Here is a 27,601-nt window from a genome sequence, read left to right as displayed (position 1 = left end):
TTTCCAAACCCCAATAATATGATTCTTTTTTTTTCTCCAGCAAGTCAAGATAGGGTAGAGATATTATCTCATAAAAATATAGAAGAATCTTATGTCGGCTTGCTAGAGCCTCGACACAACCAACGTAATTAGGAGTAACAACCATCCTCTAAAATCTAGCATTTCTAGTTATACGACCAAGTTAAATTTCTCGTGCATGTTTAGACATTGATGCTACTAGTTCAAAAATATTCCGATAATATACGAATAATTATCCTTTTTTTTTTCTCTCCAAAACTGATAATATGGATACCAATTTATTAAGGAGAGTATCAAATTTCATATAAAAGAAATTCCTCTATCTTATATTGGATTTGGTACCCCTTCCGATGAAATGATATCCTCTTGGCGATGTTGGCTTTTTTTTCATGTCTGTTTATTTGAGACTAAAAACCATAACCACAAGAAACTTCACCATGCTTTTCGAGAACACAAAATTAGTTAAAAAGACCAAAATCGACAATCTCTGGGTAGAAAGGACATTTAGATTTTGATACTGTTTAAATGGACAAAAATGTAAAAATAGTCAGGATGTAAACAGTTTCATCCTACCCATTTTCAAACACTTTTTTTATTTTTATTTTTAATTTACATCAGGATGCATCCAGTTTCATCCTTACTATTTTTTAAATTTAAGAATCTACTTTCATCCATACTATTTTTTTGGTGTTCATTTCATCCATACTAATTTTTACTCTTCCATTTGAACCATGTTTTAAAAATATTTGGACAAATATTCATTTTCGGTTTCCAGAATGGCATCAAAACTCCGAACCGCTGGATCTCTAGTTTGGTATGAATTTTCATGTCGGTTCATTTTTGAGGATTATAACCACAAAAATCATCAAACACACGACTCAGTTCACCAAACCGACGGTACATGTTACATGAGAATGACATCCCCACAAAACATTTCCACCAAAAATAAAATAAAATAAAATAAAAATAAAAAACGAACGATCCACAGTAAACACAGAGTTGGCGCGGAAGTACAGGCCACGCGTCGACCATTCACTCATCTAACTTTAACTCTACCGCCTTTCTTGAAACTTCCTCCAATTCCCAATACCCACCTCATATCACACTATTCAGATCCCTAATAACTCTTTCCATTTTCTTTTCTCACACTCCATTTCCACTCCACTCATCTCTCTGGTTTCAATTCATCATCGTCTTCATCACATGAAATGAGTTTAACATCTCCAAATTCAAATCTCCAAATCCAGTTCCCAAACACAAATCACCTCTCATTTCTATCAACAACTACTCATGAAGAAATCCAACAATTTCGTGTCTGGAAAAGATTTTTAAAAAACAAGAAGAAATCATCATTATCTTTTTCAATTCACAATTCGTTGTCTCCAGAAGTTATAGTTTCATCCTCGTTCAACAATTTATTCAAGAATTTTATTACTCAATTTCCTTATGTTAATTCATTTGATGTGATTTTACCTGCCCTAGGTTTAGCTTCTGGGATTTTTCTATACTTACAACAATCAAAACCGAAATCGAAGAGACGACGTGCTTTATTTTCGAATTCATCATCCGCCACACGGCAGCGGCGATTGAGTGGTGGTGGTGGTGGGGAGGAGGATGAGGAGTGGGTACTGTTTAGTAGTCCGACGCCGTTTAATCGGTTCGTAATTTTACGGTGTTCATCGATTTTGTTGTTGGAGAATGATGGTGGTAATGTTAATGAGAAGCTAGTGAAAGAGGAGAGGCATTATGTGAAATTGAATGGGAGAGTGAGGGATTTTAGTAGTGAGGATGGTGGTGATGGTGTTGTGTATCAGAGAGTTTGTGTTAGTTGTGATGATGGTGGTGTGATTTCGTTAGATTGGCCGGTGAATTTGGATTTGGAAGAAGGGAATGGGTTAGATACAACAATGTTGCTTGTACCTGGCACGGCTGAAGGGAGTGGCGATAGGGATGTGAAGCTGTTTGTTGCGGAGACGCTTAGACGGGGGTGTTTTCCGATTGTGATGAATCCTAGAGGTTCTGCTGGTTCTCCACTTACTACCCCAAGGTGAGAAAATATTTGTGTTCATTTCAGTTTTTAAATGTATGCAGTAGACTATCTAATTGTGCTGATTTCTTAGTGTATGGTGAAAATGTGCATATCGTGGTTAGTTCTTAACTTGCTAATGCTACTGGTATTAAGCTCTGGGCACACTAACTAGGTGTATTGTTGTTTCCGGTTTACGTATTGGAACTGCACAAGTATTTGAAATGGGATAATTGATAAATGAGAGTTGGGTATTTTTGCATTTGGTTGGGTGCTCTAGATGATATAGGGATATACGAACTATTGGGGATCCATTTAAGCTAACTAATGTTATACGTGTTTTACTATGCTGAATTTCATTCAAACATTCTGTATTGTCTTCTTTAGGAACTCATGAAAATTTCATTTATGTAGATTATTTACAGCTGGTGACAGCGATGATATCCGTACGGCTATACAGTTTATCAATAGTTCTAGGCCAGGAAATACATTGATGGGGGTTGGATGGGGTTATGGTGCAAATATGCTTACCAAATACCTCGCAGAAGTCTCAGAGAGAACTCCTCTAACGGCTGTTGTATGCATTGACAATCCCTTCGATCTAGAGGAAGCCACTAGGTCATCTCTGCATCACAATGCTCTTGACCAGAAGCTGGCCGATGGATTAAAAGAGATTTTGAAATCCAACAAGGTTTTTGATTTTGTGAACCTTTAACTGCTAAATGCATCGTTTACTTTTTACCTTCTTTTAATATGTAGTCTAATTATTTCACAGGGTCCAGTAGGCTAAAGCCGCTAAAATGCTACTGATACTTTCAGGCACTCTTTCAAGGCAGAGCAAAGAAATTTGATGTGGAAAAAGCTCTAGAAGCCACCTCACTACGTGATTTTGACCAAGCAATATCTGTGGTATCTTGTGGGTACGAGGGAATCGAAGAGTTCTACTCAAAATCAAGTACAAGAGAATCGGTTGACAAAGTGAAGATTCCAACACTCTTTATTCAGGCAGGCTCCCCATTCCTAATCTTCTACCTCCACTAATTTCATGTGTTCGTATATCCTGTAGTTTTGGAACCTCCAATTTTTTATACTTAGAAGTACTATTTCTTACTTTGGTCTTATTGGTTTTCAGACTGACAATGGGACAGCCCCACAGTTCTCGATTCCCAGAAGTGCAATAGCAGAAAATCCATTTACAAGCGTGCTTCTCCGTTCTCGTTTACCTTCCGGCATTATGAACGAGAGATCTGCATCGCCTTGGTGCCAGGGTCTCGTCATTGAGGTAATAAGATAGATGTTGATTTTATCAGGAAATTAAGTTTTACCATGGTTTATGATTCTCCTTAGCGATGCAAGTGCCCTTAAATAAAGTAGATGAGCATACTGGGTGTAATTTTAAGTTATAAAACATCTTGATACTTTCCATTTTATGTCAATTTTCTGCATCTGGCTCCGCTTGTTCAGCTTGCTTTGGTCTCTGTTTGCTGTATGCCTTGTTGACACCCTTAGGTGCCCTTACCTCTGCCGTTTTAGGCATGTTTGATATATTCACCAGATTCTAATCCAGCGGGTACCTTTCCTGATGTTTTCTGACATCTGTATGCTTTCCTCTGCAGTGGCTTACAGCAGTGGAGCTTGGATTTTTGAAGGGCCGTCATCCTTTACTGGAAGATGTAGATGTTACAATCAATCCTTCAAAAGGTTTATCTCTAGTTGAAGGTATATCATCCGATGAGCCTAAGGACTCGTCTAAGATCCGGAATCTTTCCGAATATAATGCTTTAAGTGCATATGGTGTGGATCCACCCGAAGAAAGTGATAAAGTAGCTAATGTTCCTTTAAGATCACAAAAACAATTACCCGACCACTCTGAAACACAAAAAGTGGGGGAAAGTGATGAACCAAAACATAGTAGCTCACCTGATGCTGAAGCAGTCGAAGAGGAGGGGGAGGTTCCTGTTAACGAAGAAAGCCAAGTTCTACAGAGTGCACAAGTGGTAATGAACATGCTTGATGTGACTATGCCTGGTACACTATCACCAGAACAGAAGAGAAAGGTATTGCTTTTGTACTATCTGTATTTTATTTCAAGATGGATCTACCGTGCTTCGGTGGGTCGGTATGACTAAGGTTTCCTTGTGAAATTTGAAGAGCCAAAGCTATGGACCCAAATGCTACAGCTACATGTTTCATACTGAACATCTGAAGCTAGTCTCTCCGAGTTCTATATCTTATATTAGTTTAATAGGCTGTTCCAATTTTCGAACTTTCCAACTTCTGTGAATTTCCTACGGTGATTTTCTATGGTTATACCTTGATATACCACTGTCAATATGTGTGATAACTATAAGTTGTTCTTCTCCAGGTCCTGATGGCCATGGAGCAAGGAGAAACACTTAAGATGGCTCTAGATGGAGCTGTGCCTGAAGATGTTCGTGGAAAGCTTGCAGCTGCTGTTTCTGCAATGACACAAGCTAAGGGGATGAAAGTAAATGCTGATGGAATTATGGATGCTAGTCAAATAAATTTATCAGACTTTAAAGCAAGTATCCAAGAAACAGTTGGAGAACCTTCACCTCCTGCAAGTGAATCAAATGATGTTCAAACTTCGGAGTCGAAGAAAGAGAGTGATGGATCATCTGATGATACTGGCGATAAGGATCAGCCTGTGAAGATAGACCAAGATCAGGAAAAGGGCGAATCCAAAGATCAAAAGATTGAAGAAAAAAATATAGATTCGTCGGCTGATCAAAATGAGGCAGGAACAAGCAGTACATCGGACAAGCACAGTAATAGCGAGGAAACAGTTGACACTGGCAATTCTGGTGGGGCACAGGTGAAAACGGATCAGGACGGAGCAACTGCTGATTCAGGCAAAAAAGAGGATAATGATGACCAACACACTGATGGAAAAACCAAGGATGATTCAATTGATGAGAAGGATACAACAGCAAAAACAGAAGAATCATCGCCAGTTGCGGCATCTTCTCCTGAGGCTCCTCCTACGGACAAGGAAGCAGACAATGTTCCAAAGAAGGAAGATGAAAAACCAGAGCCTTCCACAGATCAAAACCAGCAAGCCTCTTCCAAGGCGGAAGAACCACCCCCACCAAATCCTCCGGCTCCTCCTCCGGCTCTTGGTGCATTCGAAGCATTTACAGGGTTTGATGATTCAACCCAGATGGCTGTTAATAGTGTATTTGGAGTTCTAGAAAATATAATTAACCAGTATGATGCGCAAAATGAGGAAGATCAACAGAAAAATGGTGACAAACAAGAAAAGCAGAGCGGTGAGCAACCTGGTTCTTCTACTAGGGAAGCTGCTGTACCGCAAAGCGAAGACAAGTCAGCAAGTGGAGACACTGATAAAGGTGGAGTCAAGTCAGCAAGTGGAGACGCTGATAAAGGTGAAGTCAAGTCAGCAAGTGGAGACACTGGTAAAGGTGAAGTGAGCTTAGACTCTGATGATGACCTTGAAAAATCTGACGATACAGAAGAGGATGCAGGAAATGGATCTCGCGGAAAGCAGCTCACTCAGAACTCTATTTCATACATGAAAAACAGTTTTAGCTCTCAAGGAAGTAAGGGAGGTGGTTATGCAGTTAAGGGTAAGGGCGAGAAGAGGGGGGTAAATTTGAATGTGTCAAAAAGCTCAGGCAAGACTAGACAATTGCACAAGGTTCCAGTATATGTAACAGTGAACCCATATGGGGATTCACTGTACAATGAATACCTCCGTGAATATCTACTTTCAAATGTTTCCGGTCCCAAATCATTGGATTTGGATTCGACTACTGACTTACTCCTTGAGTACTCTTCAGAGGAAGGTAAATGGAAGTTCTTGGATGACGAAGATGATGATAGTGCTTCTGAATCTGATGATGACACTAATGAATATAAGGGAAGTAGCAGTAAGGGTCAAGATGTCCGTTCTTCAGCAGAGGCCAATGATGCAGACGAAATTATTGAAACATCCTATGTAGTACTAGATACGGAAAATGAACAACGGCCCCTTGAAGATCACAATTCTTCGGATGATCTTGTTAGAAAACTTGGAGGGCGGCCCCCTAGATCTGGGGATCCGATGCTCTTAGTCAAAAATATCATACTAGACACTCTGAAGGTTGAAGTTGGTCGTAGGCTAGGTGTGCAAGAGATGGAACCCTCGCTTGCGAGTGAGTTGGAACGAGTAGCAGATGTAGTTTCCTTGGGTATTGGACAAAGCCGGGGTTTGGAAGAAAATAAAGAGCCATCTTCAGGAAAACTAGGCACTATTCAGGGTGGGTATGTATTGAAGACGATTTCTTTTGCTGTTACTGAAACCACTTACTTGAGAAAAGTTCTGCCAGTTGGTGTTATTGTTGGCTCTTGCTTGGCCGCTCTGAGGAAGTACTTCACTGTAGCTGTGCAGCAGGATGGTTCTCATAGTTTGGAGGATGGTGTTGATAAAACCAACATAACAAGGGAGGAAATTCAAGGTCATGAAGGTGGGACTCTTAGCAAGCAAAAACCTTCAGTCAAGAAGGAGAAGGATGAACACTCTGATAGTGAGGATGAACATTCTGATAGCGAGGACGAACACTCTGCGCTGGATAATTTTATTAGCTTAGCTAGTGAGAATGTGCAGAATCTGAGCAGCAATACTGTCGTGGTTGGTGCTGTTACAGCTGCCTTGGGTGCATCTGCTTTCTTGGTCCCTCAACAGGTAAATTTGTTACTGTAGAAGCTGTTGTTGGTTTTGATATTGCTCTTGTTTGTTTTTCAGCATATTAAATGTTCGATATGGTGTTAATAGTATCAAGCATTTAATGTGTTGGTCTCCTTTGAAGTTGGTCCTCTTTTAAAGCTTGTGATTTGCATTTTCCATTTTAAACATTGTGGACCTCTTCCGTTGCATCCTTTGAAGCTTCCGTCTATTATCCTCCCATAATAATAGTCCGATGATGCAACCTTGTTCTTTATTTTCAAGACCATTCATTTTGGAGAAAGCAATGTATATTGCAACTCATTTTTCTGAATCATAATATTTATTATACCTTACTTAGTTGCTGTTGAAATTTCGTTCCTATCTTGTACTAAGAAAATATAATATGCACTCTGCTCATGCTGTATCTGTTTCCTTGCTTTCAGATAGAAGAACAATTTGAAAACGGTGAATCTGCTGAAATCTCATCGACCTCATTCAGTGAGAATAGAAACGAAAATGGGGATGCCATTTCAGATAGAAGCCAAAATAACCTAGTGAGTAGCTTTGCTGAGAAAGCAATGTCTGTTGCAGCTCCTGTGGTACCTACTACGAGTGATGGTGCTGTGGATCAGGATAGGTCAGAGCACTTGTATTTTAAACCAACTCCTACGTTTTCCTCATTTTTTATATAACTAATCTCTGTTTCAAATGTCACTTGAATATTATGTACAGGTTGGTAGCAGTTCTGGCAGAGTGGGGACAAAGGGGTGGAATGTTAAGACTGGTTGGGAAGCTTGCTTTACTTTGGGGTGGTCTACGTGGTGCTATGAGCTTGACTAACAGACTTATTTCATTCTTACACATTTCAGAGCGCCCCTTGCCTCAGAGGTAACTTGTTTTTTCTTAACAACAAGACCCATCCATGCTACGTAGCTGCTGTCCCAGTAAACTGTGCACATTCTTATGCTACATCTTCCATGTATTATGCTATTATGCCATTTCCTTGCTGAATGGAGTTTTATACTCAGCCGACTTGTCCTACTCCTCCTGTACCATATGGAGTTATACTTCATAGCATTCTTAGTTGTGTCTGACTACGACCATACGAAATATGTCGACTTGTCTCGAATGATTGTTGTTAAGCTTTTAGTATGAACTCTCAATCTTCATGCGGTATTTGTTTTTGCTGTCGTGTGTCTTTCGCAGGATTCTTGGGTTTGTTTGCATGGTTCTTGTTCTATGGACGCCGGTGGTCATTCCATTGTTGCCGACGCTTGTACAGAACTGGACGACACAAAGCTCGGGAATGGCCGAATATGCTTGCATTGTGGGTCTCTACGCAGCTGTAATAATCCTGATAATGTTGTGGGGAAAGAGAATTCGCGAGTGTGATCACGAACATCCACTTAGGCGCTACGGCCTGGATTTGACATCATTGCCGAAGGTACTCTCCTACTGGTTTTCATCAGCTTAACCTCAATTGTTATTTATTTATATAAGTGCCAAAAAAATGCAGTATGAGTCAGTGAAAGGAATCTTTTGGTGCATAATTAGACTACTTAGGTAAACAAGATGCAAGTGCATAGTCCAAGTCCTGCGAAGATGAAAAACCTTTCAGGATTCATTGAAAACAGTGTTCTTTTTCTGCTATTGGAAGAAATCATAATTGATAAAACTTCCGTAAATATTGACAGTCTACTGTTTATCAGTCTTGTTGTATCGTTATCAATTTGCTTGTGGATTTATATGGTTGTTTTTTAAGAGATTTGTAATCTTTGAGATTGTTCCAAATGTCTAAGAATTATTGTAATTTGCACATGCAGCTTCAGGACTTTGCAGTGGGATTGCTAGGAGGATTCATGCTAATCTTATCGATACATTCTACAAATGCGCTACTTGGTTGTGCCAGCCTCTCGTGGCCTTCCAGCCTATCTTCGTCTTCAACACAAGCTATTTTCTTGCTCAAAGGTTATGGTGGAATGCTTCTGTTGGCTGGTCAAGCAGTTGTGACGGCAACTGTGGTGGCAATTGTGGAAGAATTGTTTTTTAGGTCATGGTTGCCTGAAGAAGTAGCTGTGGATATTGGCCATCACCGTGCAGTTCTTGTCTCAGGACTTGCATTTGCCATATTTCAAAGGTATGTTCTTTAACCTCCACTAGACTACAGAGTAGTTTCTGTATCAGGAAGATTTGCTGATGTGTAGGTTGATTAAAATTTAAATTCCCGGTAAAGAAGTCTAGGCTTGACTTTTTGAAGTTGTGAGTGGTAGCATCAGTCCCTAACCTCCGTTGTTAATCAGTAGTTGATGGATTTCTAGTTTGTTCATCTTTCCAAGCTCCATTTATTTCTTCCATTAAAAAGTGAATGATGAGGCAGTAAATGGAGGCATCTGAATTCTAATTGTTCCACTGTCATGGGATTGCAGGTCGCTGCAGGCAATACCAGGGCTTTGGCTATTGTCTCTAGCTCTATCTGGGGCGAGACAAAGAAACAAAGGCAGTCTGGCTGTTCCGATCGGAATGCGAGCAGGAATCCTAGCATCATGTTACATCCTGCAGAAAGGTGGATTTTTAATCTACCATCGCAGCTATCCCATATGGTTAACTGGTACAGACACGATGCAGCCGTTCAGTGGAGTTGTTGGACTTGCCGCCAGTCTTATAGTGGCTCTACTGCTCTATAAAAAACAGTCATCTGGAACGGCAATGGTCCCTAAAGCTGCTGAGGAGTAGAGTTGGCTTACACTGGATTTTCCTTCTTCTAGTGCATACCAGATAATCTGACCCTGTATGGGTTCCTACCTCTGTAAATTTAATGATGCACAAGTCAATTTATAGTTGCACTATATGTAATACAACAACTCTGGAAGCAGTAAAACCAGCAAGATGGATAACAAGGCAGAAAGCTTCAAAGAGTGAACGGCGCATAGAGATGGACATGTACTTGGAAGTAATTGTATCAAGGGGAAATGTTGGTTGATGTTAAAGGTGCAAGGCCATCAGAGATATTCTTTTTGTAACAGTTACCTGTAAAGGATTTTTTCCGAAATTGTAGAAGGATAATAAAGGGAGCTCATGAAGTGCAGGCGAAAAGCTCCAGATTTTTGGGACATCAGGTAGTGAAGGAAATGTAATGGTATAACTTGGTAAAAGAATGTTCAATAGCAACAACACTTGCAGAGGAAATGTAGCTTACTTTCATTACATCAAACTGGAAACTGTCTAGCAGAAGCAGTACACTAATACTAGTTAACAGATACTACAGCTATTACATGATATGATAACAAGTTAATTTCCAGTAGTTGTGATTTCAACAGTTTTGACAGTGGGTTTAGCTGGTGGAGGAGGAGGTTTCTTCTCCACCTTAACAGTTAAAACCCCATTCTCACATTTGGCTGAGATTGCAGAAACATCAGCGTTTTCAGGTAACCTGAACTTCCTCATGAATTTCTTTGGGTACACCCTCCTTTCAAGCCTAAAAGACGTGCATGATGCTGATCCTCCTTCAGCCTCCTCGCCGTGGCCGTTCTTCTTCTTTTCCCGGTCACCACCCTCATTTCCCTCTCGCTTCCTCTTTACACCGCCACTGGTAGCGTTTTCAATGACCAAGATCTGACCGACGGCACGATTGCGATCAGCGTTCTCTTCCTCCATTACATTCACTTGGATATCAGTCTTGCACAGCCCTGGTACATCAAAATGGAAGATGTATTCCTTTGGAGTGTCGAGAATGTCAACAGCTGGATAACTTCCACCAGCACCGCCACCGCTTGAGATTAAAGCAGCTCTCAACTTGTCTCTCTGATCATGGCCATGATCATGATGGTGGTGGTGGTGGAGATGATCATGCAATAGATCAAGAGCACCGTCTGGAAACAACATTGAGCTCATCATCTTTCTTGATTTGTTTCAACAACAACACTTGATTGAAAAGCTGGATTTGGAATTGAAATATAGAGATGGATGAACAACTTGGTAAGAGAAAAGTTTGACACTGTGATGATATGATATGAGATGACTGAGCGAACGGGTTGGGGAGGATTTTAAAGAGGAGTTGCAGAAATTTCTAGAGGTGTTGGGAGAAAGAACTACCAATTTCTAGAAGAAATCTCAGTAAAATTCTAGAAGAATCTAACATGTTCTGTTCTTTTCTCTTCAAATTGGGTCCATTATTGGGCTAGTGTTAGTCTATGTTAACTAATTTAGGCCCACTACGGCCGAATGCAGATATCTTTTTTTTGTTGCTTATGGTTCAAAAATATTGTTGCCAATTACACAAAAACATGATTAAGGAGAGAAAAATATATGAATCGCACAAAATTGACACCAACACTAAAGCGTACACATGATTGATTGAATTAAACTACTTGGATGAAATTCTAGTATTTTATGGAACACCCTAAAAGCATATTTACAGGACCCAAACCGAGAATACAATGATATGTCTTTTCATCAAGTTTTATACAATTTTATTTCATTTGCTTGAAAAATAGAAAGTTTTATACAATTTTATTTCATTTGCTGGAAACATAAAATCGATTATAACTCTAGTAGTAGTGGGATCAAGAAAAGGAAGAAGGTGAGGTAATCTTTGTTTGTTTTGGTATTAGTGATGAAGATATTTGAGATGGATATTTTGGTGATGTCGAACTTTTGATTTGGTTTCCTCTGATACCTTACTTATGAAAACACCAACGTTTGAGACAAACTTAAAATAATCCAGTCCTAATTCTAATCTTATACATGGCCGGTTACTATGATTTTTTTTTATCCTTTTTTGGATCGGTAAGTTAGTATGATCCATTCTTATTTATATCTATGAGAAAAAGAAACTAGTCATATAAAATGCACAATGAAAATTATCATGAATTTGAGGAAGGATTTTAAAACCATAACTCATATACATCATGCAAAATTAATTAAATAGAAGGTGTGCATATTCTGGATTAGGCCAAGCACTATGGCGGAGAATTTCACTTCGATATAGCTTAATTATAGAGAAATTTAACTATTATAGCTTAATTATAGGTGCATGTTCTGGATTAGGCCAAGCACTATGGTGGAGAATTTCGTTTCGATATAGCTTAATTACAGCGAAATTTAACTATTATAGCTCTTCGCCTCGTTTTAATCTGGAAAATTTATTTCTCTTCGCTTCGTTATAAATAAAAGTTCAGTTTCCTTAACTTTTTGAACGGATACTGAGTTAACGTTTTCAAACTTGATATTAAACATAATTAGATAGCTCTAACTATTATAGCTTAAATGTTATAACTTTTCGCTTCGTTTTAATCTGGCAAATTCCTTTCTCTTCACTTCGTTATAAATAAAAGTTCAGTTTTCATAATTTTTTGAAGGAACTGAGTTAACATTTTCAAACTTGATATTAAACATAATTAGATAGAGACAAATATACAAAATCAATAACAACACTTAAGTGTGTAATGAATGGTTTAATTGAACCACTTAGAATGAAATTTTGCATTTCATGGAAAACCTTAAGAGAAAATTCATAGGACACAAACCGAGAAATAAATGAAAATGTTTGATCACGAAGTTCTACACAATTCTCTTTTATTTTTTCGAACAGTAAAATAGAGTCAAATTTCATTGTGCCAAGATGCGGCAAATCTCAAGACTTACGTAGTTTCTTATAATCCAAATATCTTTTCAAGATGAAGATAAAGACATGGAAATCTTTATGTATTTAGAAAGCGTTGACGTGGATACTTGCGATTGAAATTTTGGTGATCTCATACTTTTGATTTGGTTTACTCTAATATCTTACTTATGAAAACACCAAAATTGCAAACAAACTTAAACAGTTCATTTCTTATTCTAATCTCGTAAATATGTCTGGTTACTGTTATTTATTCTTATTTATATATAATTATGGAGAAACAAACTAGTCATATTAAAAGGCACCAACGAACAGACCTTAAGAGCAAATTCATAATACGCAAACCGAGAAATAAATGAAAATGTTTGATCATGAAGTTCTACACAATTCTCTTTTATTTTTTCGAACAATAAAATTGAGTCAAATTTCAGTTGTGCCGAGATGCGGCGAATCACAAGACTTGTGTAGTTTCTTATAATCTAAATATCTTTTCAAGATGAGGATAAAGACATGGAAATCTTTATGTATTTCGAAAGCGTTGACGTGGATACTTGTGATTGAAATTTTGGTGATCTCATACTTTTGATTTGGTTTACTCTAATATCTTACTTATGAAAACACCAAAATTGTAAACAAACTTAAACAGTTCATTTCTTATTCTAATCTCGTAAATATGTCCGGTTACTGTTATTTATTCTTATTTATATATAGTTGCGGAGAAACAAACTAGTCATATTAAAAGGCACCAACGGAAGTCATCGTGCATTTGGAGAAGGCTTTCAAACTCCACACACATATGCAAAAATATCAGAAGGTGGGCATGTCGAAACTTAGGTTACATGACAATTTTGGGTCATGATCCATATTTTAGATTTAAAAGTAGATATGATCAAAGCGAATTTTAAGTCACGTGATAATTTTTGTATCAGAGTTCAGATTTTGGGTCACTGAATAATATTTGAATGCAACACTTTTTCTGTTTTGCAAATAAAAACAAGTTAAACTTACCACTTGAATTGAGCCAACAGAAACCTCAGCTAGTAGATCTAACCAGGGTTCCATAATCTAGTATATGATATTTTCATTAAAGAAACTGATGTACTTAATATCGAAAATCGTTTATCTTGGCCAGATATAATAGATAAAAATATTGTTATGGTTGCAGTTCAAAAATATTGTTCGCCAATAACACAAAAACATAATTAAGTAGAGAAAAATATATAAGTTGCACAAAATTGACACCAACACTAAAGTGTTTACATGACTGGTTGAATTGAACTACTTGGATGAAATTTTGGCATTTCATAGAACACACTAGAAGCATATTTCTAAGACCCAAATCGAGACTACAATAATATGTCTCCTCAGTTTTATACAATTTTCTTTAATTTGTTTGAAAAATAAAATCAATTATAACTCTAGTGGTGTCAGGAACCTATAAATATAATTTCAAGACATATATAATTTCTAATATTCTAATTATCTTTTCAAGAAGAGGAACAAGATGGGGTAATCTATGTTTGTTTCAGTATTGATGATAAAGATATTTGAGATCAAAATTTTGGTGATATCGAACTTTTGATGTGGTTTCCTATGATACCTCTTATGAAAACACCAACATTGTAAATAAGCGTAAAACAATTCATTCTAATTTTAATCTTGAAATATATGGGCGGTTAATGCTATTTATTCTTATTTGTAGTTGTGTGAGAAACAAAATAGTCATATTGAAAGGCACCAATGGAAGTTATCATGCCTTTGATGATGGGTTTCAAACTCTACAACTCATACAAATCATGCAAAATGAGACCATAATTTATCATGAATTCTTTGGTCATATGCAAAAATCTGAGTAGATTTTGGTTTTGAATAAATGCTCAAAGTCCACAATTTCAAAATCATAACTTTGTACAATATATTCTGGTTACAAGCTTATCCCTGCAAGGATTCATTTGGAAGATTTGAAAGTTCCCTTTTGTGTACTTGTCTGCTTTGGTATATCTGGACGAACAGAATTGACATTGTTCATGATGGAAAGTCTATAAAATCTATTGCGATTATGGTTAGATTTAATTCAATGATGTTGAATCCTGATAAGACATTTGATTTGAATTGTATCACTGCAATTATAACTCCTAACCAACAGTCAAATTGGATAGCTCCTCAAGTAGGGTTGGAGAAAAATCAACGCATTGATTCTAACTGTAATTTTATACATGCAGAAACCATTCACACCTTAGATGCATTTTAGCAGAAGAAGCCGAAGCGCGATCGATTACATATGTCGTGATGATTAATTGAGAAAGAAAGTACGAGAAGATTGTAATTGATAGTGATGTAGCATAGAGAAAATCAAGATGAGGCAGCTCTTGGAAGACCAAAGAGCTCACTTTCTCTTCCAAGACATTAAAACTAATCCCAAAGTTTTATTTTCTTTTGTTAATTGAACAGTGAATAGTGCAACTCATGAACTTTCCCACTGGGAAAAAAATACACGAGCTATATGATGTGGTATGTTCCATTAGGCAGGCCTATTCCTGCCCACAAATACACAATTTGTTTTGTTTTTTTCCTGACTCAACAGTCTCTTCCGAATTTGACTAATTATAATTGGATTTGAATCATTATATCTGAATAAAAAAAATAAAAAAAATAAAATAGTATAATTATAACATTTTTAATTTTTATTAACTCAATTAGATATGTGCTCAACGAGTTAAGCACGTAACTGTACATGATTCAAATACCTCCAAGTCAGATGTATGGGCCTAATCAAATCTCTAACTCTGAGTCATACATTAGAAGAAGAAGAAAGAAAAAAAACACAAATGATCTAACATCCGACTCGATGTCAAATTCAGATCCCGAATCAGTTTCAACTTTCAAACACACAAGTACAAAGTAATAGGACATAATAAAATTATCGTCATTTTGTCAAAATAAACAATCGGCTTTTGTTAAAAGGACTCTTGTATAAATGGCCTTCTATCGCTTGTCTTATCATTTTATCTTTTACGTAGGGATGAGCAATTGGAGTCGAGTTCGCAAATATACAAATTTATGAGACCCAAACAATACAAGAAAACGTTTATCCATAAAGCTCTATAAAACTCTCTTTCATTTTTTTGAATAATAAAATTGACTAAAATTCAAGCCTTTTCAAGAAGCTATAAATTTCAAGAGTACACAATTTTTTATGATCTGTACATCTTTTCAAAAATAGGAATACGTCAAAGGTAATCTCCATTTTAATTCAAGAAAGGTGTCTGCGGTATTCGTGATCGGTATTTTAATTATGTCCAACTCTTGATTTGGTTTCCTCTAATATCTTATTTACGAAAACACAAAAATTATAAACATACCTAAAACAATTCATTTTCTAATTCTAATTTTGGAATTTGATTGGTTATTGTTATCTTTTGTTATTTATATATGTAATGAAACAAACTAGTCATATAAAATGCACAAGTTGAAGTTGTCATGTATTTGAGGAAGGATTCAAAACCACACATATCATACACATCGTGTACAGTAGTAAAAAGCCATAATATCAATGAAACTTGTGTTGAGTTGTGGTGAAAATTTTAGATTACAATGCATGTTCTCGGTTAAAATGGAGTTTTTGGGTCGGGAAAATTTGGCTTAACATGACAATATTTGGGTCGTGATAATATATTTTAGATTACAACGTAGATATTCACCCAAAGTAAATTAAAGTCGTACTACAATTTTTGAATCAGGGTCAAGATTGTGGATCACACCATAGATCTGAGATACAACACCTAATTTATTTTGCCAGTAATTTAGAAACAAGTTAAACAAACCACTTGAATAACATCAATATTAACCTCGACTCATCTTAGAAACAAGTTAAACAAACCACTTGAATAACATCAATATTAACCTCGACTCATCTTAGAAACAAGTTAAACAAACCACTTGAATAACATCAATATTAACCTCGACTCATCGATCTAGCCTCATATCATCGATTTGACCTCATCAGAGTAAATGGTGGAATTACACCTTGAATATGAGATTTACTTCCTTAACTTACACACTATTTGTTTGGCTTTGAGTGAGATGCTAGATCATTTGTTTTTCAATTATTCGATGTCTGATTTGAGTTTATCCTCGGCTCACACATTCGGTACAACGTGGTACAATTTTGTATCTGACTCGTTGGACACGATTATAATCCCATAATCTAGTAAAAAATGTCGGGACATGCAATAAGTCAGCCTCATATGTAATGAGAAAGACTCAAATGAGTCATTTGAGTTATAAACAAAAAGAGTGTCTTACTCCACTAACTCGTCTGATTCCCACTCGTTCATTATGTCCGGATTGACTCGTTATACAAAACTTGTCAAGTGGTAGATTTATACTTTTTTTTTTTTTTTTCTTAAGAAACAACACTAATTTTTAAGAAATGTAAATAACACGAAAACAACAGTAATCATTTGTTAAATTTGTATTAGGTGAAATCTCAGCCACATTTCGGTGCAATTTTGGTTGTCTCAATGAGTTTTTCAGACAAATCTCGTCTCAGCGGGATCTGGACCGAGGCTACACTATATGCGCCCAACGAGTCAGGCACAAATGATAACTGACTCACGTAACTCCCAATTCAAATAATAAAAATACAAGCCGAATCAGATCCTGAGTCAGTTTTCAGACATCCAAGGTAATAGACCACAAGGGCATTATCGTCATCTTGTCCAAAAAAAATGAACCCTTGGGCTTTTTTAGTTAAAAGGGCTCTCTATATAAATGGCCTTATAATCCCTTTCTCTTGTCTTCTCTCCTTTGCACCTTTTGCTGTGAAAAACCCTAACAAGAAGAAGAATTCACGGCGGCAGCAAGCAATCAATCATGGCGAAAGTTTTATCTCAAAAGGAAGAAGATATACAGATGCTCGTAGCTGCAGATGCACATCTCGGTACCAAAAATGTTAATTTTCAGATGGAAAGATATGTCTTCAAGAGAAGAGCTGATGGTAAACTAATCTAAACTAGACCCTTTCTCCGATTCTTCATAATAATCATGTTTTTAGTGTTTTTAGAGTTTGATTTCATGTTTTGGGGTTCGGGGGTGTTTTTATTTGTTCTTATGTTTTAGATCTATTAGTCTTTGTAGGGCTTTTGCTGGTTACTGTTTGTTTGATGTTGTTTTGGTGTTGAGACTTGTTTTGTGTCTACTCCCATTTGATAGAAACAACAGTTTATAATAGTGGTGGTGGTGGATTGTGGTGGTCAGTGGTGGGTTATTGATCTTATGTGAATGGGATTGAGTTTTGATGGGGTTTTGAAAGTTACTATTTGTATGATGTTCTGGTGTTGAGGCCTGGGTGGTGGTGGATTTTGGTGGGTTCTCGGTCCTGTGTTTTGATCAATCGTTTTGCTAGTTACCGTATGTATGCTGCAGTTTAGGTTTGAGACTTGTCAGTGCATCCCATTTGAAAGAAACTAGCGCTTCATGATAGTGGGGGTGGTGGATTGTGGTTGTCTGGTGGGTGGTGGTGTTCAGTGGTAGTTGTGGATTATTGATTTTTTAATGGGATTGGACTTGCTGGGGTTTTGTTAGATGTTGCATGCATGCTATTGACAGCATTTCATGATGACTACCACTTACAATGTGGAGGGCCATTGCACTATTATGAAATTGTGTGCTAGATTTTCATATGTTGCAATTGTCCTCTTTTGTAAATGGTAGTCATCATGAAATGTTGTTTCTTTCGTATGGTGTTTTGACATATGAATTGTTAATTGGTTTGTGATTGATTGTCAGGTATTTACATTATCAACCTTGGAAAGACATGGGAGAAGCTTATGATGGCTGCTAGAGTTATTGTTGCTATTGAGAACCCACAAGACATTATTGTTCAATCTGCAAGGCCATATGGACAGAGGGCTGTGTTGAAATTCGCTCACTACATTGGTGCTCAGCCATTAGCAGGAAGACACACCCCTGGTACATTTACCAATCAGATGCAGAAATCCTTCACCGAGCCACGTCTTCTTATCCTTACTGACCCAAGGACTGATCATCAGGTATATCTCTTCACTTTAGTTACTGATTCGTTCATTGCTTTTATGGAGAGTATCTGTTCAATGTGTTTGCACTGCTTTCTCATTTCTGTCTATGTTGATACGTTTTGCAGCCCATCAAGGAGGCTGCTCTTGGTAATATCCCCACAATTGCCTTCTGTGACACGGACTCACCAATGCCATATGTTGACATCGGTATCCCTGCTAACAACAAGGGAAAGAACAGCATTGGGTGTCTTTTCTGGATGTTGGCAAGGATGGTTCTGCAGATGCGTGGCACCATTCTCCCTGGACACAAGTGGGATGTTATGGTAAGAATGTCCAACCCCATGATTTTCGTTTGAGATGCACTGTGGAACTGTGAAGTTTTTATTATTTTGCATCGTTCGCCTCTATCTAATGTAGTTTTAAGAAATAGTCAAAAGGTAGTCGTTTCTCATGTTTCACCGTTGTTAATGTTCATTCTGCTCAATTACTCACGGTGAATGGTGCTTCGAACTGTGTATTACATTTTTTTTTCTTTTCTTTCATGGATTCCAACGGTACATGGGATATCAATGAAACTTATTTAGCAATTGTTATTTGCAGGTGGATCTATTTTTCTACAGGGAGCCTGAGGAAACCAAGGATCAGGAAGCTGATGAGAGTGGTGCTCCAGTGGCCGAATATGGTGTTACTGAATATGGTGGTGGTATGATCGCTAATGATAATTGGGGTGCCGATGGCCAATGGGCCGGTGATGCTGTTGCTGCTCCAGCCCTTGCTGGTGGTGCAGAGTGGGCTACAGATGCAGGTAATATATCTCGATATCCATTCTTTACATATCATTTTCAGGTATTTGCAGTCACTAGTATTATAGTGATAATGCTGGGATCTTACTTCTATCTGTTTACCATGCACAGGAGTTCCCGTGGAAGGAGGAGAGGTAGCTTGGGAGACAGCAGCTGCACCAGTTGAACCTGCCGTCATGCCTGCACCTGGTGGCTGGGAATTGTAGATCTTATATTTTTGCCGCCTCTTTTCTCATTTAGTCATGGGGCTATATCAAACCCTTTTATTTTCTTTTGAGATAGTTTTGTTTTAATTAGTATGTAGTTAAAAGATGTTTGGGGTTTTTCTTAGCTCGATACTGCACACCTCTTATTTATTCTCATAGCAGAATGAATCTTTTCACACTAATGGATTGTAGTTAATGAACCATTAGGAGGATTATTCGAGTTGAAGCCTTTTGTCATTTTATTTGCTTGTCATTTTATTTGCTTGTCATTTATGTCTGATATGTTGCTAGCAAATTTTTCTGAGGCTTATAGTGGAAACCCCTGATCAGCCTTCTGTTTTGGTTCAACCACTGACAAGTTCTATTTGCACATGTTGCATCTCTTGGAGTATTCAATTTGCACATGTTGTATTTCTTGGAGTATTCAGAGTATTCAATTTGCATCTGTGAGTTCCCATCACAGTAGCTTGCTGCCTTTCGTTGCACTGCTTCAAAGGCCAGGCGCACTCTAAATAAAGACTTAAGTTCCCATCACAGTAGCTTCCCGTTGGGGTTCTCATACTTCAAAGAAATTTGCATTGGCTAGGCAAGACTGGCAACTCCACTGCAGTTCAATTTGGTTCAGCAGCACTGCAGTCATGACTGGGACTTCTCGGGGACTGTAAGATTATAGGCTTGAACAAGCAGTATGAAATGAGCCAGACAGAATACCGTGATTCCAACATTATGCTTGAAACAATTATTTCATAACAACAAAAAACAGACGATCTGTGAATGCGAATTAATTGGAGCTGATACTACCATATTTACAAGATTTTAGGACCCCCAAGTCCATAGATAAGGTGTTAAAAGGAAAAGAAAAGAGCTGAATTTGGAAAAATATATTTCTTTACTTTTTACTATTTACTCCTCGTAGTTCTGTACCAAGCGAAACTTCATTGTTGTCTTTGCGAGCGGTGCAACAGCAGAAGAGAACCTCTAAGGGGGTGGCACATATATTTTTACAATGAATGATGAGTTGTGCTCACTCTGACGACCTTCACGAATCATGGTTCCCATTACATACACAAATCCACAATGTGGGTGTTGGCGGGAAATGTCACGTGTCGAGATGGATATAGCCATGAAGGAAACTAAATGCAAGATTTCGGATGAATACATTAGCGTTTGCACCTCAATGGCATAGCGTCTCTCCACAATTCACCCAGTCAGCAAATCTGTCAGAAAATTCATCCACTGTTTTGCTTGATGAGTCTTCCCCTATCTGTGTTCTTCCCTGCAAGGGTAACATGTTACTACAGTGTAATGCAGTATTTTACTCGAGATAGATGTCTGAACCATAAGTAATTACGATAGTCTCTTATCGGGTAAAGGTTCAGGGTAGAAAGAAAACATCCCTCGAAAAATGATAAGTGGAAGTTAAGTTGCATTGATGTGATAAATCACAAACCTTGATGCTGGATCCACTATCACTTGGAGACGGATTCGAAATATCCTCTCCTGACATTCCACTTAATGGAGACTTTATGAGCTCAGACCTGGAACAATGTAAGTACAAATGGTGTTACTAACACTTGTATTATGGCACTGACAGTTACATGTTTTAAAAAGACCCAGTTGGAGAAGTTACCTTTCATAAGACTCTTCTTCGCAAGAAGTCCCAGAGGAAGAAATCAGTTCAAGATCGACAAAATTTGAGCAGCTAAATGAATCATCATCAAGTATCTGGTTGCTCCGCATGTCCGAAAAAAGTCGCCTGTCTGCCATTGATGGAGTATGCCTACAAAAATATATGATAAGATTAGACAATTAGAGATTACGGGTGGCATGTAGTGTGAATATGTTGAAAAAAAAACGTACTGATGGGAATTTCACATTTCTAAAGTATCACTTCAATGTGATACCTCCGACAGTTAACAAATCAAGATGTTTAAACCAAGAGAATGAGACAAAAGATGGCAAGAAATATTTTACTGACCATAATGGAGAACGGAAAGCAAAGTGATAATTGGATGAGCCAAATCTTCGCATATGGCATTTAAAAGGTTTCTCTGACCGTAGGTCAAAGAAAAACATAATGTATCCTTAGCAAGTGATAGAAGCCAACCTGTTATATGACGCTTCACTTTCACATGTTGATATTTCTGGAGTGGAGTCAGAAAAACGTTTATTACTTCCTTGGGTTCTTTCAAGCAAAGGTGAGCCAGGAAGTTTCTTTTCTCTAACTGTTGTGTTCGGCGAATGGGGATTTTTTTCAGAAAGAAGATTTTCTGAAAACGATCTTTTGAAATATGTACTGCATATACAGGTAAGTAAATATATATAAGTAAGTGAATAACCACATATTTTTTCATTAGTCCATAACAATCAAGAATGGTTGCCAAATTATCTAAAAGAGAAAAATCATTTACTTCAAGTGAGGGCAAAAGAAATGTATGGTAAACGTAACAACTCCAGTACCTCATACTGTCAGCATTGTAATGCTGATTTGAGTCCAGCTCCCATAGCGCAGGTCTGCCTTGTTGTGGTTGGAAATTGCCCAGAAACCTGATCGTTTGGTATAAAAGTGCAGAAAGAATATGAATCATTGACGTCTTTAACGCAATGGAAAAGGCTTAAACACTATGACTCGGTAATTAGATGCAAGAACTGCGCCACAATTAACTGCGTTACATGTGTGTTTGCCTTTCCTAGTGATTTCGGAGGTAGCACATGCTTTATTCTCTGACAATAGTTTAGAGTTTATGGAGAGTCATTTTGTGAACTTACACATTTATTGCAGCTTGCTTTTCGCCATCCATGTAGGCATTGCTATAGTACCGTTGAAGTGTTCTGAAGAATTCTTGGGACTGGGTTGCTGCTCTCCATTGGCCTCTTCTCTCGGAGAATATCTGTTTTAACACAGGTGTTGCAAATACATTCAGATGATACAGTCTTACATATTTTAGGTTGTGGTTTAGATTCTTCGGAATATAAAACAGCTACTTCAGATACGATGAAGCAAGATACTAAGAAACCTCTTTACGATTGACCGTAGTCTCACACGTATGCAATCATACATAAGAATCATACTTTAATCATAGCACAAGGATTTTTCCTTGTGAATATATGAACAAATCCCTTGTACAAACTTCAGTAACTATTTACGATCAGGTTTCTGACGGATGAATCCATCTAAATATCCTAAAGTAAAAAGCTTTTCTCTCACTAGATACGCAATTCACACTAATAACTTGAATGAATCAATAAGATAGTAAATGGAGCAACGCTGCAAGAGATCAGCATAGGTGGTTACCTTGTTGTGAGCAGCAGATCCACCATATTGGTGTGCAAGGGTGTCACCCATTGTTTCATAAAACCGCATTACATTGTCAGCCAAACGGGAATCCAGATCAATTTTTGGGACGTTTATGAACCCTATGACATGGAGCTGATGACCCAATGCAACCAAGCCATAGGCGTATTGTGCAACATTTGTGCGATCCAAGCAGTCAATGCAATTGGTCCTGAGAACCCCTTTCTGACATCTAAGTGGTTTCACTGAGGGATATTCTTGAGTTTCACCACTCTCTTCACCAGGGAATGTTTCTGAGCTATCTGCACTCTCTAAGTTATCGTCGAAATGGGTCACGGGAGACCCATCACAAGCATCACTTGTCCTGTAATAAAATGCACACCTATCAGTTTAAAATAAAAATGATTTTTCGTCCCTAATTTTGGAATAATGCACAAATATAATGACTTAAAATTTGATTTTAGGGAGAGATATAGTTGCACCAAGCAGGCAATGCTAGTAATATGTTGGACTAGCACAGCAAAATCTGACCAGAAGTTATTGGTGATATGATTTCAGTACTCTCTGCGGAATGGCAAATAAGGAAGAGGGGGAGGCTAAAGGCTGGATCGAGCACAAATCTGGGACCCATCCAAGCCACAGTTGGTCCATCCACGTCTATGTTTAGTGATAAGGCAAGTAAGCTGATAAACCCGGTAGATGTTATGTGAATCAGATCCATAGGATTTTATTTTTTGAGCAGATCACAAATGAGACATTATACACCTTTGAGTCGATGGTTTAACATACACATTCAAACAACAAAATAATCAAGACAAACAGGTTCGAAAAATTGACTGCTTGTTAGGTAAAACTTACTCATGTGGAGGAGACTTTATTGTTTCGTCGGGTCCCGACTCTTGCTTTACTTCACATAAGAAGAAATCTGTCAAGTCCAGCGCATTAGCAGCCACTCTACCTAGTACTGCCAGTACATTTGTAGCTTTGCTGAAAAGACAAGTGCTCGTTAGACAAGATTTTCTTACAAGAAAAAAGAAAATCATTGCTGAATCACTGAGCATGATGGTTTTACCTCCTTGAGTGTCTGCTTAAATCCCAATGAAGAAACCTCAGGCGGTTCTCCTCTGGAAGATCTTTATTAATAAATTCAATTGCATTTGCAAACTCTGTACGGAGTATAGACTCTCGTGGCCTCTTCTCACGTGTCTGGTTTTTGTCAACAATGATTGAAAACAAAAACAACAATAATCAGTGTTTAAGATACTGGGGTATGTATCAGTAGATATACATGTAGCTAATTAGTTGATCCCTCAATAATATATTGTTTTGATCGACATCCTTCAATTTTTATGATTTTATAATCGCTTACCTTGATCAAATTCAAAATGATTATTGGGTTTCCATATCTCTTGACCAGATTCTCAAAATGAAGTCTGGTAGCTTCGTAATTCTGATCCTTCTTTGATACTGGAATATAATCATGAACAGAATTGTCAGTAGAAAGACGAAAAAAAACTTACTACTTTCTATCTGCTGATTTATATTTCTTAAACTCACATGTAATATCAGGTTTCATATTGAGACGAGAAGTTTCCTGAGACCAGAAGAGGGGTATCGAACCACGGTTCTGCACCACAGAACTTATTTGAATTGGACTTCCTTCAGCAACATCCTCAAACACAATCTGCTCTGTCTCAACATCATTTGCTACTCTACCATTTTCATTTACACCTCGCTTCAAATACCTACATAGTGAAAGGAACAAGAAGTAATATGAGCCCCTTGAATATAAAGATCCGATACTAAGAGCTGAAAACATGTGGTAATCTAGGATACAATATGATATTCCTGAAATTAGACTTATAGGTGGGACGCCGATATGAAGTTCTTCAGGTACCATAACCAGATAATTAATAAGGTCAATCTTAATCCAGGACATGATTCCCAAATCTAATCTGCACGAGAACACAACTAAATAAGTAAATGACTTTCAAGTAGTCTAATAACAGGTAACCACTTGGCTCTAAAACCAAACTGAAGCACCCATCTCCAGATGCCTACCCTGTACTGCCCCTGTGCCATGAGCCTTGATGATAAAGGGACCAGTATAGGGTAGGCATTGGGAGAGGGGTGTTAAACAAGACCTGTCTTCCTACCCGCAGTGGCATCAGAACCCACTATTCTGTGCCCAAAATCTAGTACATTATGCCAAACCAAACCAATCAGATCACTACAGAACTTTCAAATTCTTCTCGGAATTAAAGAATTTTCCTCTATGATCCTAAGAATATCCAAATGTGAATGATAAGAGCAGATGGCTGCCTTGATTTCAGGATCTCCTAGTTCACGGCCATCAAATGTTCAGACCCCTTGTAAGTGATCTCAGCATACAAACAATATCAGGGAAAGACAAGATTAAACGGGAAACACATTTTAGCAGTCATGGCTGTGTTCCAACCTGGTGCCAGCATAATGACGTGAACGCCTAGCAATGAGTGTGAAATTGAAATCTCTGCCTGACAACGAAAGTCTAGCCTGCACGCAAAGGTGGGGAAATTCCATCAGTTACAACATATTTGAAGCCTTCATAAATCGTGCATAAGCATTTGCTGATTCTCCTGAGGTACCTAACCCAACCCAGTCATAGTTCCAAGTGCATTTCAAGAATAGCTGTTGATAATCACTACACGGTGACACGCTTTAAACTAACAGACTGCAGATAAGGTGGGCAGATAAAAGAAGAGGAAGCAGATTTGGGAGATATGTGAATATCTATCCCATTGTTTTATTTTATGAACCAAATATCATTTTCTCACATTGTCACTGCACTCAGAAAGAGAAGGATTACCTGTTTAAAGAAGCCATAGACCAACGCAACTGTCCATAAAGTATTTTTGAGGTGATTACGGATCCCCCGTGTCAAGAATTCATTCCAAACGAACATTGTTTCGTATAGGACCTTCCTCGTCTCTCCATCACATAAATTCTTTTGTAGACTACGCATAACATTGTATGAGTAGCTAAAGTAGAAGTCCTTTGTAAGATCCACTGTGGATAGGAGCTTCTTGTATCTATGCCATCAACAAGAAACACAAACATAGAACTTATGAAAATAAGTCCTTGCTAAATGGGACATAAAAACACAATACATAGAACATACGATAACAGAGTTGACTAGAACTGATACATAATTGGAACAGAAATATAGCTTGTAGATGGTAATCCATAACATAAGAAAGAAAGCAACTAGTATGAACACTTACAATACATGATTTCGTTCAAATGTTTTCATAGTACAACCTAATGAGGACAAAGGAATTACTGAAGGTTCATAGATGCAATGGATTATTCAGACGACTATCACGGGGTTGGGTTTGACCATATCATCTCCACAATGCAATAGACTTGTCTATTGGCACAAAAAGGCGTCCACAGATCAGGTTATGTGTCCAAACTAGCAAATAATGTAATCAAAACTAAACTTTCTTGTCTAAATAAACAAGAGAACTGAACCCCTTTGACTACGATTTCTTTATAGGTATATCCTTTAGAAATACTGCAATCATTTTACATTTGCAGACAGAATAGATAAAGACCTGTTCTCGTTGTTAGAAAAAGGCATAGTGGACCGCACGGTAGAATTTGGAAGCGGAATCATCTCGCTCTTCGTAACAGCATAAACACTATGACCGCATATTGCACCAATTTGCTTCCTCTTCGTAATAAGTATCATATAGTAAGGCCCCAAAAATTTCACAAATCCTAGCAAGACAAAACCACCAAATGAGTAAAGGAAGACACAATTTAACCATCTGAAGCACGAATCTCAAAGACTTACCAACAATCCCGTAACAAGCAGTGACAAACTTAAGTCCACCAGTTGACTTGTTTCCTTCGTCTATTCGCTTCAGTAGATCAGAACACTCTATTTGCGAATACGTAGTAGCATCTTCGCCAATGTTTAGCTCAGTAGCCTCTAATCTATCAATCTTTAACACTCTCCATACCATTCTACTCTTGTCTCTTCCCACCATATAAAAATTCTGTCACAAAGAAAAACAAAACCACTCAAATTTCACACTGAAATCACAAAATCAAACCCCAATTGCATTCTGGGCATGCTGCAACATACAATTGTGCACGAATAAACGACACGGGTTCTACGGTTCAAGATCAATAATAACTAAACAAGTTACAAGACTATGTATTTGGGGCAAATGGAAACACCAATTAGATCTTCAAAATGAGTACTAAAACCCTAATTTAACAAAAATGGGCAAAATTGAAATTAATTGAAGAATTAGTTTACCGATTCAGTTTCGTATAACTTAAACTTCTGAAGAAAATAACTACTACCCATTATTGGATCAAGCTCGTTATTTGCTGCCATTGATGAAAAATCTGAAACCCTTCAGAGATCCCCGAGCTTGAGCTCGAGGGAAGATCAAATGGACATGCGAGAGACAAAGATCAAACTTTTATATAACAAAACCCTAACAAATTGAGTTGCTGTTGGGTTGTTTCAAGTATAGCATTTTCTGTTGGGATACCCTTTCTTCCTTCTTCTTCCTTTTACTGTAATTCCTTTTCTTCCATTCATGAAATCAGTAACTATAACAACCCTTTCAAAAATGAAACACCCCCAGATGCCAAAATTGATCAATTTGTGTCAAAGCTTCAAGCTTTTTAGCAAATTCTTTAAGAAAAATCAGAGAGAAAGACAAAAATTCAAAATCTCCAGGTTCTTCTTCTTCAGAGCAGCAGATACAGAGAGAATCTACAGAGAGAGGGCTGTTGTTGGTTTCTACAGAGAGAGAGAGAGAGATGCAGAGGAGAGCTTCCGTGACCACTCGATCAATCTGTTGTTCCTCCCCACACACACAACAAAATTAATAATCTGAGAAAATT

At 37.7% G+C, this 27,601-nt stretch overlaps 4 protein-coding genes across 4 annotated transcripts; 2 read left to right on the top strand and 2 right to left on the bottom strand.

Moving 5' to 3' along the window:
• Nucleotides 1–1,112: 1,112 nt before the first annotated feature.
• On the top strand, nucleotides 1,113–10,029 carry LOC113328223. The gene is made up of 11 exons (XM_026575327.1): nucleotides 1,113–2,065; nucleotides 2,459–2,735; nucleotides 2,864–3,049; nucleotides 3,177–3,326; nucleotides 3,661–4,101; nucleotides 4,410–6,749; nucleotides 7,175–7,368; nucleotides 7,464–7,619; nucleotides 7,938–8,175; nucleotides 8,555–8,868; nucleotides 9,158–10,029. The coding sequence occupies exons 1-11, from the start codon at nucleotides 1,227–1,229 to the stop codon at nucleotides 9,462–9,464; spliced, it is 5,442 nt and encodes a 1,813-aa protein (XP_026431112.1). The 5' UTR covers nucleotides 1,113–1,226; the 3' UTR covers nucleotides 9,465–10,029.
• LOC113328224 (18.6 kDa class III heat shock protein-like) lies at nucleotides 9,854–10,968 on the bottom strand. The gene has a single exon (XM_026575328.1). It carries the CDS (start codon nucleotides 10,623–10,625, stop codon nucleotides 10,020–10,022), a length of 606 nt encoding a protein of 201 aa, XP_026431113.1. The 5' UTR covers nucleotides 10,626–10,968; the 3' UTR covers nucleotides 9,854–10,019.
• Nucleotides 10,969–17,143: 6,175 nt separating this feature from the next.
• LOC113328206 (40S ribosomal protein SA-like) lies at nucleotides 17,144–19,640 on the top strand. Its single transcript, XM_026575308.1, has 5 exons — nucleotides 17,144–17,350; nucleotides 18,142–18,404; nucleotides 18,515–18,712; nucleotides 18,990–19,194; nucleotides 19,304–19,640. The coding sequence occupies exons 1-5, from the start codon at nucleotides 17,227–17,229 to the stop codon at nucleotides 19,396–19,398; spliced, it is 885 nt and encodes a 294-aa protein (XP_026431093.1). The 5' UTR covers nucleotides 17,144–17,226; the 3' UTR covers nucleotides 19,399–19,640.
• Nucleotides 19,641–20,092: 452 nt separating this feature from the next.
• Nucleotides 20,093–27,601, bottom strand: LOC113327757 (phosphoinositide phosphatase SAC3-like). The gene is made up of 16 exons (XM_026574892.1): nucleotides 27,003–27,601; nucleotides 26,532–26,736; nucleotides 26,290–26,455; nucleotides 25,542–25,764; nucleotides 25,152–25,228; nucleotides 24,251–24,438; nucleotides 24,063–24,160; nucleotides 23,766–23,899; nucleotides 23,552–23,680; nucleotides 22,694–23,057; nucleotides 22,168–22,289; nucleotides 21,859–21,945; nucleotides 21,506–21,694; nucleotides 21,029–21,178; nucleotides 20,849–20,936; nucleotides 20,093–20,674 (listed from the first exon to the last, which is right to left on the bottom strand). The coding sequence occupies exons 1-16, from the start codon at nucleotides 27,081–27,083 to the stop codon at nucleotides 20,573–20,575; spliced, it is 2,403 nt and encodes an 800-aa protein (XP_026430677.1). The 5' UTR covers nucleotides 27,084–27,601; the 3' UTR covers nucleotides 20,093–20,572.

Source organism: Papaver somniferum, unplaced genomic scaffold, assembly GCF_003573695.1.
Source record: "Papaver somniferum cultivar HN1 unplaced genomic scaffold, ASM357369v1 unplaced-scaffold_107, whole genome shotgun sequence".
Lineage (NCBI taxonomy): Eukaryota > Viridiplantae > Streptophyta > Magnoliopsida > Ranunculales > Papaveraceae > Papaver > Papaver somniferum.
Note: the sequence above shows the minus strand (reverse complement) of the source record. Positions and strands in the feature narration are given on the sequence as shown.